Here is a 12125-nt window from a genome sequence, read left to right as displayed (position 1 = left end):
TCTGAATTCTTCAGCTCTGTAGTATGAATTGGATAAGAACCTATAAATCTTCTGGTCAGATGCGATCAGTGGCGAGCCATAACAACTAACCCATCAAATTCAGGTCAACAAAATGCAGATTTCACTTAAAAAATTAAAGGAAAAAGATGTATGTTTTAAATGCTAAATAAATTGCCTTGGTGTGAGATACCCAGTGGAAGCTATAAGCTGCTAGAATCATAGTAATTTAGCTGCTATGAAGGACTGATGCTGCTGCTTCTTTCTGTGTTCCTTTCATTTTGCAGAAACAAAGATCCAATGGCTAAGAACCCACAAATAGATGACGGAGCTACTATCACAGTTTGACTGCTGGAACAGAGGTCTTCCTGTGGTTGGGGTGAATTCCACCCTTCCACATTCCTCCCTGCAAAAAACCTGTTTGAGCTTTCTGTGTAAAGGGAATGTCTCTCTCAGCATTGCAAGATCTCAATCACTTACCTTATAATCCAAAAGAGAGCTCATCTGATCCACTTCAGAATTACTAATCATATCACTTTCTTCATCATCTATAATTTCTATTTTCTGAAATAGAAGTGAAAGGTATTTCATTCAGAAAACTAAACTCTTGAATTTCTAGTTAAACTTGTATTGCTTGCCAGCCGATGAACATACATAGGATCTTCAGCCTTCTGAAGAGCCTCTATTGGTTCATCAGGGCTGACTCAGTTTTTTTTCCCCCAAATGGATCCCGATAACTATCTGAGATCCAACCATCAATCCTGAAGCGAATATTCCTTTGTTTGTCAGATTGGGGGAGGAGCAGGAAGGCTAAAATCCAGTTTATGATAGAAACTCAATTGTGACTTAACTATGGAGATCTCACACATCACTAATTCTAAGGTATTTAAATTTTACCATAAAAATTAACATATTTTTCCTAAATTCTATAACCTACTGCCCTTTTGAAGGGTTAAAATCCATTGCTGATGTAATAACCTAGTATATGGATTTGTGTACAGGCACAAAGTCCAGAGTTTGGTCAAGAGGTCAGAGGCCTAGCAATAGCTAAGAGAAAGCAGAATAACCAAAAATAGCCTTGCTTTTGCTAAGATATGCCTGGTCAGCAAAACACCAGATGTTGGGGGCAATAATTGTCTTATTCAAAGTTGCAAATAGAACAAAGAAGTTAGTTTCTTCTGTAGGGAAATTTTCTTCCCACACATCCAACCGTGAGTTTATGAAAGGTTCAAACATGTCAGTATAAGATATGGTCTCCTCCCACCTTCCTTTCCCAGGGACCAATGCCTGCCCTAAAAACACAAATGAACAACTTGAAAGACAATCTTTATTGCCATATACTTTCACTGTTTCTTTGCTTTTACCCCTAGATATGTATCTGTTGGACAATCAAAGGAGCTACTTCATTCCTATGGACCCCAAATCAGAATTCAACATACATATTTTATAGTAATACATTTATTAAAGTACTAATTAAATGTTAATTTGTTAACTTGAGACCATGGGCAGAGAAATGATGTAACCTTTGACCATTGGCTACTGTGCTATCATGTCTTGCTGCTAGACCTATCCGAGGTTGTGGGACTGCCTACCCCATCACTTTCCCCCGCCCATGGAAAATCCATATATTCCATTGTAATCAATTGATTGACAGTGTCTCTGAGCCTAATAAGGTGACACTCCATCAGTGCTGTACGTAATAAATTCCTGTGGTTGACCTCTACACGGTGTGGATTTATGTCCTTCACCTTTTTATCTCAGTGTTTATTTTTATAACCTTGAAAATGATTTAATTCAAACACTGTTCTATTAAACAGCAATAAAATTGGTTAAATTTATTATACCTTAGCCCACAGAGATTAAATACTGATTGAAATACTAGAATAAAAGCCTGCCCTAACACCATTATCTTCCTCATTGATCCCACCACATCCAAAAGCCGAGAAATATAGATTCAGTAATTTCAGCTGTTTGCAGTTTATCTCTTTGATTTATTGGCAAGAATGCCAGCCTCCTATCACAAACTGATTTATATTCATTCCATCTGCTCAAAATCTAATTTAGATATGAATAAAAATAAAAACAACCTCATGGGCATTGTAAAAACCCATAAACGTGACACACTTTGTTCTGTCATAACACACTTTCAGAATCATTCTTCTCACCTCACTGAGTTTTTTCTCAAAAATATAACACATTAGAAAATACCGCATAAGTGCTAAATACTGTCAAAATAAACATTTTTCAACATGAAATACGGTAGTAATACTGTACTGTGATTGAAAGAATTTATGATTAACACAGAATTTATGTTTAACACACTGGCCTTTTACATTCTTAATTAGATATATGTTTGAAAAGTGTAAACCTCCCAATTTTTCATAGAATTAGGTAAAAACACCCAGATAAAAATCTTATTACTTGACAGAATTAAAAATAAATTGATAGTAAAAGTATATGAACCAAATTCATCAACAGCAGAAGTAAGGCTACCTCAGTGTAGTCAATGGAGTTGTACCTAATTACTCAATGGTGAATTTGCCCCTATACTGTCATGCAGTACACTGGGCTTTCCAAGACACAAAATTATGAAACACATTATAGTGAGACATGTACCGAGGTCTCTGGGGCATCTGGTCTCTCAGGCTAGCTATAATCAAATAAAGTATCAGTACTAGGAGGAGCTCCATATGGCACCTACAACCACACAGAAGTTCCTTCCTGGATCAGGGCCTAACCAATCAACCTGAATTTAAACTGTTTCAGGCCTAGCTAGTACACCAAAACTAAGCAGGACAAAACATTCTTTCAGTACTTCCACATGTCCCTGTACACAGAGCATAACTCTACTGAAGGGAGAGTGTTCCAGAGCTAAGTAGAGTAGAAGAATTACTCAGGACTTTGGAGATGAGAGAGACTAGAATGTAGTAATGCAGTTACACTAAGTAGCCTCCTAAAACACAAGATTTCTACTCATTATATTATATTGAAAATTTTTTTAAATTTTTTGATTGAATATGCACAATTCTATCAATAACTGCTTATTTTTAGTATTAAAGTTATAAAACAGGGTTCTTTTTAACAGGACATGAAAAATCTTCAGTAACTTAGACGTACTGCCTTTGGAAGACAATTTATACAGTAATAATTAAGAAAGTCGAATTGGTAAGATATGAAAAAAATGTACATACCACATTATCTGCAGATAATGTATTTTGGTCCTCTTCTTTGTGACCAATTTCTTCATTTTGAATAACTTCACTGGTTTCTTCTGCAGAAATAAATGAGCTATTATATCTTCCTTGGAGTGTTAGCTTTAGTACCCTATGCCCTTTTTATGGAATTCCTTTAAGATTTTTCTTCTATGACTTTTAAGCCAAAGTTTATTTGTAATTTAAAAAATTGCATATAATTGTTTGACACAAACATTTCAAAATCACATTTATACCAATCACTGCCTGAGAAGACAGACATTATTCCCGTCAGTTACTCTCCTACAATATACACCAATTTCTCACTGCTTATAGCTTCAGGCTTGGGTTTTCAAAGGAGCTTAAGGGAGTCTGGCACCCAACACCCACTGAATTTCCACAGGAGTTGGGTGTCAAACTCCCTAAGCCTTTGAAAATTCCAGCCTAAAAGATATGGGGTACATATATGTGTGGGTTTGCCTGTCTGTGTATCTTACTCACATACATGCATATACCCCCATGTTGGTGTACTGGAACCACTAAACCCTGGTCTACAATACAGAATTATTTCGGTATAAACAGAACAGCTGATTGGATGGCTCATTGGTTTGTACCTGTATGGCAATCCCTATATTCCCAGTTAATTCATACTGCTCTAATTGCAGACATATATTCACAGTAACTATGGATCTGTGCAAGGCAGCCGCTTCAGTTCAGGAAGCTTCATAGCTCCTCTGGGGCCCTGAATCATAAGAGCTACAAAATCCTACTGCACTGCCCAGGGTCATTGTGGAAAACAAGGGAGACATCTTTATTATTTTATACGCATAGGATATGTATCTCAGTTTTACCAGATGGATATTTAATTTGCTCATAGACTTTTGTTGTTTTAACTCACTTCTCTGGCTGCAATGTAGCATTAATATTTTGTTTTGATGAAGCTGTTTTGTGTCACTTCAATCACCTGTTTGTCACAGGCTTCTGGAGAAAGTTCTTGCAGGTGCTGAAAACAGTTAAGTCTGTCAATTTATCACTGGTGGTAAACAATTGGACTGCAGCCCAGAGATCTAGTCTAAGAGTAGTAGACCAACTGGTTCCATCCAGACAAGGGTGAAGGAAGCAAAAGCTGTCACCAGAGGGGTGCACATGAGGGGGACTGAAAAAGGATCTAAAGCGTAACTTGCCCTGTAATCTCAACAGTCACCATTTGTTTAGTTTGACCAGTGAATCCAAATGTTCAATATGAAGAATCAGTTCTTCAACTAGTGTAAATTGGCACAGCTCACTGACCTCAGAGCTGCACCAATTTACACCTAATGTGGATATAACTAACGCAAAAGACAAAAGGGCCCGTTAATGTTACAAGTGAACCTTAACGTTTTCCATTTTCTGATTTTGATAAAGTATATAACCTTAATTTTGCATCAAGTTATGGTTTTGATTTTTGTTTTTTCATCAGCTACTTTTAAAGACTAGCAGCATTCACCAGCCTCATTCCACTTATTTCACTTACCTAGTTAGTTCTTTTACCCCTGGGGGAATTTTGCACCACTGCACGTGCGCATAATTCATGTGCCATGCATATTTTTTTGTGTGACCGAAAATAGCTTCTGTTGGAAATTTATTGAAGTTCTACCTTTTGCTCACTAGAGGGTGCTATGGCGCTAGACCAGAGCAGCCTCAGCAGAAAATAACTTCGGCTGGAAAGTTGCTGCAGTTTCGTCTTTTTCCCACCAGAGAGTGCTGTGGCATTGGAACAGAGCCACCACTCAAGGCTAGCTAGGGAAGAGAAAGAGCCTGTAGTGCCTTCTTCACAGCACAGGGCCACAGGGGTGAGGAAGGTGCAGGGCCACATGGGGATGGAGGAGGGGGTACAGTGCCACATGAGGATGGGGGAAGTGGGTGTCTGAGTGGGGGTGGAGGGACACATTTGGCCAGGAGGTGCAAAGACACATGGGGGTGAAGGGACACAGAGATGGGGCAGGTGTGCCTGACTGAATGGGAGAGGCTGGGGTCAGCCAGGGTCTGCATGGGAGAAGGTCCCTAACAAACCCTCCCTGCCCCCCTCAAAAATCTATTCCATACTTTTCCCACCCATACTCAACCACCCCAAGTTCACACCCAGGCTCCTTCCCAGCAATTACACTTCCCTCTCCCTCAGCTCCTCTGTTACCCCTGACTCCCCCAAGCCTTTGCACTGCTTCTGAGGGGTGCAGGAAATACGGTTCTGCATTGTAGTTTAAATGAATTATTACTCAGAGTTATGTATTAATATGCCTAATAAGGAATCTATTTGTCAAAAAACATTTCCTGAATTGTTTTTGTCGCCTGTATTGTTATAGACATACTTGCTGACAGGTATTCTGAAATAAAATGACCAAAAATTATTGAAACTGCTGTGATTATATTGCGTTAAATATGCAGAATTTTGCAGATTATTAAAATATCGTGTGCAGAATTTTTATTTTTTTGGGGCAGAATTCCCGCAGGAGTACTTCTTTTCAACTCTCTGAAAGTCCTTTTGGAACCTAGAGTTGTATTTTCCGAAAAAGTTAAAAGGGTGATTACACAGCTCTGATAAAACAGCTGTTGCGTGTAATTCTGGACTACTTATCTTCTCCAGGAGTGTCAGCTCTTTTTTCAAGCCCTCATTGATATAATTAGCCTCTCTCTCTCTCCTCTCAGAAAGTCTTTATTATGGGGTTAGCAGACTGGAGACTTAAAGTCAAGTGACAGTCAGTGCCAATAAAAGACATAATGTCTGCAACCCAACAATAAAACTGAAATCATCATTTTGGCATACAAATAGATTCAAGTTTTAAGAATTATCAGAGTCAAAGTCCACTACTATATCAAAGGGGGTTTAGTTACAATTTAGTCCAACAGCTTTTCCACAGACTTGGGCAGGGTCTAATAAAGTAGTTTACTTATTCTTAATTAACCCATTTTAATTTCCAATAAAGGTTCTCTTTACTGCCTCCTAACCTATTTTGAACTACTTTCTGGGTTGTGGCTGGTAGGAAAATAATCTTTATGTTGAAAATAAAAATCTCTCATTTTTGTTACTAAAGAAATCCTGTGTTTGTCCATAGCTCCATAAGCTTTATTATAGTCATATTCTCCTTGCCTGGATCCCTTACAGCTCTGTGTTCAGCTTCAAAAGCCCTAGCTCAATGAATATTGAGTCATCCTTCATTTTAAATGGCATAACATTCACTTTTCTGTCTTTAAAATAAACATCCTACTGGACCAGTTCCTTCTCCCTCAGGCAAGTCAAGGATTCTCATACTTTGGCATCTTCCCTGGATCTCAATCAGTTCTACCCAATTCTGTATCATCTTATTCTATTTATAGTTGAATTTAACAAAGACATCACGAGTTCGTTCACAACAGTTCTCAATGTCCCTAACGCTTTCCTCTATACCATTCAAACCAATTGACAAGATCCTATGTGGCCTACAAAGCTCCAACAGTGTGCACTAAAGCAGACTTCCTTTTAGTTTAGCCAGCCCAGGCCTTATTGATCACTTCTAATCAGAAGCACTGGGAGCAATTAGTTCAACTTTTGAAGCCAGTGAAACGTGCAAAGGTGGCAGTTCATCTCCTTTAGGGCCTAGAGTTTTAATTTTATGGACACAGAAGACTGGTTTTGGTCATTCTATTTTGTGCGACAGAGCAAATGAGTTGATCATCTAATTCCCATTTAACACTCAAACTCATGAAATTGTGGGGGTGGGAAAACAAATTCATTCTCTCTCTCTCTCTCACACACACACACACACACACACACACACACTTTAGGTGCCCTCCAAACAGCCCAGTGCTACTGACTCTGCTGCCTAATTCTCTGCATTGTTACCAGGCTATTTAAAGAGGCTTTAATACTATTGTAGGTTTGTTTGGACTAGACTGTTCTGGTTGTGTTGTAACTCTAGTTAAACAACATGATTGTGTATTTGAGTTGATCTAGAGCAGTGATTCTCAACCTGCTTGCGGCCCAATCAGCACACAGCTGTGGCCCACGTGACATTCTCAGGGCCATAACTAGGGCAGAGCAGGGGCTGCACCCACCCCAGGCACAGAGCCAGCAGGAGGGGAGTTCCAAAATGGGGCAGTGCAGGATTAGGCCAAGCGTCAGCCCCCTTCTGTAGGATTTGGCCCAGGCGCATCGGCAGGAGGACTGGGTGCTCAGCACTCCCCAGACTCTGCAAGATCGCAGGTCCATTGACCCCAGCTAGAGCAGGCTCCCCATCAGTAGGACCACAGTAGCAGGTGGGTAGGGCCGCTGGGCAGCTGAGCTACTGTCGAGGTAGGAGACCAGCCTGCGCAGGGAGGAGGATGCAGGTGGGTACAGTTGCGGGGAGGGGGGTGCAGCTGGTGCATGGGGGACAGACTCTAGATTGGGGACTGCTGGCTGGGAGCAGTCCCTGGATGGGGGGCTAGATATTAGGGCACAGTCCCTGGACGGGAAGGTTCAGTGCTGGGGGGGCAGTGCTTGAGGGGGACTAGATGAAGGAGGGGACAGTCCCTTGGAGCAGGGCAGTGTTGGGGGGGAGGGGGGTCAGCACTGGACAGGGCACCCTGTCTCTGCAGGGCAGGCACGTGTGCCACCCAAGTGTTGGGGTAGGGGGTCTGGATGCTGGGGGTACAGTCCCAGGTGGGTTGAGTGATGGGGGGCATTCCCTGGCTGGGGGTAAAATGTGGGGAGGGGCTGGGGGGCAGTCCCTAGATGGGGGTGGCTCGGCACATGAGGGGCGAGGGGGAAGTCCCTGGCTTGGGGGGTGCCATCTTTGCAGGAGCAGCGAGGAAGTGAAGGTGGCAATACACCATACCATGCCACCCTTACAGTAAATTAATTCATTTTAACAGTTAATTTTTGACTTATTTTGCTAATTTAAAATGCTCTTGGTAAACATTTGCCAGTGTTGAAATGAAAGGTACTATATCAGTTTGAATCATACTGCTGTCATATAACAAATACTAAACCTTATTTTATTTTTTTATTTAGATCTGCAGGTAGGGTGTGTGTGTGTATATATATTAGTGTGGATGTGGCCCACATAATGCACGGAGAGCTGCATATGCGGCCCACAATGGTAAATAAATTGAGAACCACTGATCAAGAGGAACTGACAGGTCTAATTATTTTAGTGTTTTAGAAAAAAAATTGTTAGAGTGGTCAGAGTGCTGAATGGGTGCTACAGTTTGTATAAATCTACATAATAGCTCAAAAACTTGCCTCTGCCACCTTGGCAAGGACAATGCCAAATGACTGTAATTTTAAAAATACTGGTTTGCATTTCAGAAGGCTGTTCATTTCATAGGTAAGAAAAGCAACTGTTTCAAGCCCTTCTGAATGTATACACTAGAGAGAGATGAAAAGCACACAAATTGCAAAATATAATTAACAAAACAGTAGCAATTGCAGTTTCAAATACCTTGTGAACTTCCTTCAGATAAGCAGATTGACACTTCATCATTCCTATCATTATCATCTCCCACTTCAGTAGCAGTTTCCTCTCCTGGAGTAAGTGCTGATTTAGCACCAGATTCAGAATGGTCACAGAAATCAGCAGGGCCTCCTCTAGGGGGTGGGACTTCAATCCCCATTAAACGATATTTTCGTCTTCGATTCCCAATCCAAGTCTTATAGAGAGAAATACAAATGGATGATATCAGAAATAGTAACAAAAGTCTCAGTCCTAAAACCAAGAGTAATGAACTTTTCTGTGCGACAGGGAGAGGGCAAGATCCTTGGCCCAATTTCCACTGCTCTACCACATGCCAGTGGAACAAAGCAGCCCAAAACCCACAGCATATTGTAAATCCTCCAGTGTTATAGCTCTCTCTCATTCCCCTCCACAAAGAGGACATAGCCAGAGAAAACTAGGCAGAGCCAGAGCACCACTATGCTTTGGCTTTCCACTGTAGTAAGAATAGCCTTTAGGAGTTATCAGTCACATTGCCCAGGGATGCTGTGGAATCTCCATCATGGTGATTTTTAAGAGCAGTTTAGATAAACACCTCTCAGGGATGGTCTAGATAATACTTAGTCCTGCCTTGAGTGCAGGGGACTGGACTAGATGATCTTACGAGGTTTTAAGAGCAACCTTCAGGCCACTCCAAACTACGCAGGAGCCTGGGGTAGCCTCAGGGTCAAGTAACCTTAAGGTGACTTAGAATCAGACAACACAACCTTACATTCCATTCACATTCCTTTCACATAATCCAAGTCACCACACCTCTCAACAGATAAAGATTTACTTAAAAGTATACAAGTATGACCATATAGCTGGTAATAAACATGCTTATTCTTTTTCCTAAATTATGAACAAAAAACATTAAAAGAACATTTTTAAGATTGCAAAAGTCAAGCATTCAAAAATTTTAAATGCCATAATTAAGGTTGCCTGTGGCTTCTTGTCTGATCTGTCTCTTCCCTCCTCACCCACATTGGCTCTCAGTCCCAGACCCAGGCTTTGCATCCAGTGTTGGTCATCCCTTTACAACCCCACCCTATCTCCATGTCCCAGTCTCTTTGCCCAGCCAGTCTCAGGCTTTCTTCCCACCTAATCTCCCCTCACCTCTGTTCCTCCCCAAACTGGTTCCTTGTCCCAGTCTCCTTGCCCAACTAGTCCCAGCTTCTCCATGAGCTCCCACTCTTGGTCTCTGTACCCAGCCAGTCCATGTTTCTTGCCCCTCCAGTCCCAGTCTCAACAAACTTCTTGTTCCAATCCACTCCACTCCTCTTCTTTCCCTCTAAAGTCTGTTTTTTTGTTTCCTCTGTATTCAAATCAGGCAACTTCTTCCTCCTTGCTACCTGGGTGTCATCAGGGGAGTCTCTGAAAGCACAGGAGACACAAGGTCTCTGGGATCAGTTTCCATTCTCAGCCCCACCCTGACTTTGGGATGGCACAGGCAGAGTCTGGTCAGATGTATGAGCTGTGAGGGAATGGAGCAGGCTCAGTTTTTTGGGTGGATGGCACATGCAGAGTCTGGTCAGCACTAGGAGCTGAGAGGCACTGTAACATGCTCAGTGAAGATGGAATCTTCAGATATTTTTAGCAGCTATATTCAAGTCATCTCTAATGAGCATGTGCAAATTGGGATTTTCTTCAAAGGTTTATAATTTGGCCAAAATTGGGCAGATTTTCACAGAGATGGAAAAGGCACATCCTCTGATAAATTTCTAGTCCTGGCTCCAATGCATGGGCGTACGAAAGCTTAAAAAAATAAAAAATAGTTGCCAACATTTTTTAACATTGGCAAAATAATTTATTTTTCCTTGCCTCGTTCTCAGAAACATCTCAACTGTTTTGGATGAAATTAAAAAAAGCCTGAAGACACTCGGCATGGAAAATTTGAGCCCAAAGTGTTAAAGTTTTACAAAGATATAAGAAACTAAAAACAGGGTCTTATAATGCAAAGTGTCTGGCAACTTTAATAACAGATAGGGATACCAGCTTTACCTACAAGACTTTGCCATGCTGTATGTAGCTTTTTTCAAAATCAAGTACTTTTGAAACAAAATTATTTTAAAAAAGTTCCAACTGGTTACTCATCACATTGTTTCTGATGATCCCTTGCTCTTGGATAATATGCCCCTTCCCCTAATCTACATTTTCATAATAAAAATGTACAATAGTTCCAAAAATGGGCAAATTATTTGAAGTTAAGGACTTTCTCATAAAATAATTTGCCATATATTTAACTTCCTTGTGCTTATGGCAGCAATGCATGGTGCTAACTACTGTAGGGTTCCTGCCACATTACCACAATTTATCTTTCCTTTATTTAAGAGTGAGTCTGCCTCTTTATTCCCTTCTACAGTGAATTACTGAAAAAAATCCAGCAAGAAGTTATTGGAACATATGGACAAGGCAGACTGTTTATTTTTCTTTTTGATGTGTCATTTCTGCTTTCAAAATTCTGCCAAAATAGAACCGTGCATTCACTACTGTATGTTGAACATGCCCTTTGAAATACATGTATCCACTTCTGTAGCATCCAAAGTTAAAATTAGAAAGGAAGATATATGCCATGTATTTGTAGGCTTTCCTATAAAAAAACACCACTCTAGAATGAATATTTTGGAGCAGTGCATTGAGAAATGTACCTAAATATATACATTTCTCTTTTCCTTAAACCAACTGGCTTCACCCCTAGGAGGAATACTGATTTAAACATATTCTAATTGAATTTCTTCATTATACTATCTCCTTGAGAAACTCAAATCAACACTCTACAAAGAATGTAAACTTTAATTACTTACAAAACTCCATTGTCCTGCATCTGTCCTCTATTCCTCAAATTATTTCTGATTATGAAATTGTGCAAATAAGGTTTTTCTTTTCTAGTCATCATCCTTGTGTTCCCAAGACATTCAGATGTCTGAGAGCCCTGGTCATCACCATGAAAGCTCTTCTAATGTAAAACCCCGAACTTTGGTATGAATGAATAAATCAGTCAAGAGAAGAAGGATTAAAAAAAAACAAACTTCTAATTAGACACAAAAAGCTACGTAATTAATCAAAAAAGAAATGAAAGAAGTATTGGACAATTTTATGAGGTTTTGGTACAGAGTTCACGTGTCTGAGAATACCACAAAATAACCAGCTTTTCTTCTGGTACCTTGGAAATCCATGAAAGACCATCTGGGGGTGTCAAAACATATGTAAAATTAATGTACAGCCTGCAGTCACTCTATGTGACCACAATCCCTTTGGAAACATTGGAGCCAGGGGACAAACTAAACCATTGAACCTGAAAAGACTGAATCTGCTTGAATTTGACGGTGCACAGGCGTGAAATGTCATTCTTATGTGAGAAAGGAAAAGCAATAGTTTTTACTCATACTCTTTGCGCTAAAGAATTCTAATTATACACGGGGCCATGTTTATAGATCACGTATGTGTGCATTTCCAGAACAACATTTCT

The 12125-nt window shown here is 40.3% G+C and overlaps 1 protein-coding gene across 12 annotated transcripts in view; it reads right to left on the bottom strand.

Moving 5' to 3' along the window:
• Positions 1-12125, bottom strand: part of HDX (highly divergent homeobox) — a 111827-nt gene that overhangs the window by 25742 nt on the left and 73960 nt on the right. For all 12 annotated transcript variants that reach the window (XR_012160937.2, XM_073360905.2, XM_073360908.1 and 9 more), the window contains 3 exons: positions 8627-8834; positions 3189-3268; positions 478-561 (listed from right to left, as the gene is read on the bottom strand). Coding sequence is in view for 11 of the 12 variants with exons in the window: in XM_073360905.2 (XP_073217006.1) it covers positions 478-561; positions 3189-3268; positions 8627-8834 (372 nt within the window). In the remaining variant the exon portion in view is untranslated. The remainder of the gene's footprint in view (positions 1-477; positions 562-3188; positions 3269-8626; positions 8835-12125) is intronic.

The sequence above is a fragment of the Lepidochelys kempii genome, chromosome 9 (assembly GCF_965140285.1).
Source record: "Lepidochelys kempii isolate rLepKem1 chromosome 9, rLepKem1.hap1, whole genome shotgun sequence".
NCBI classification, from domain to species: domain Eukaryota; kingdom Metazoa; phylum Chordata; order Testudines; family Cheloniidae; genus Lepidochelys; species Lepidochelys kempii.
The sequence above is the reverse complement of the archived record's forward strand: the minus strand, read 5'-3'. Positions and strand labels throughout refer to the sequence as shown.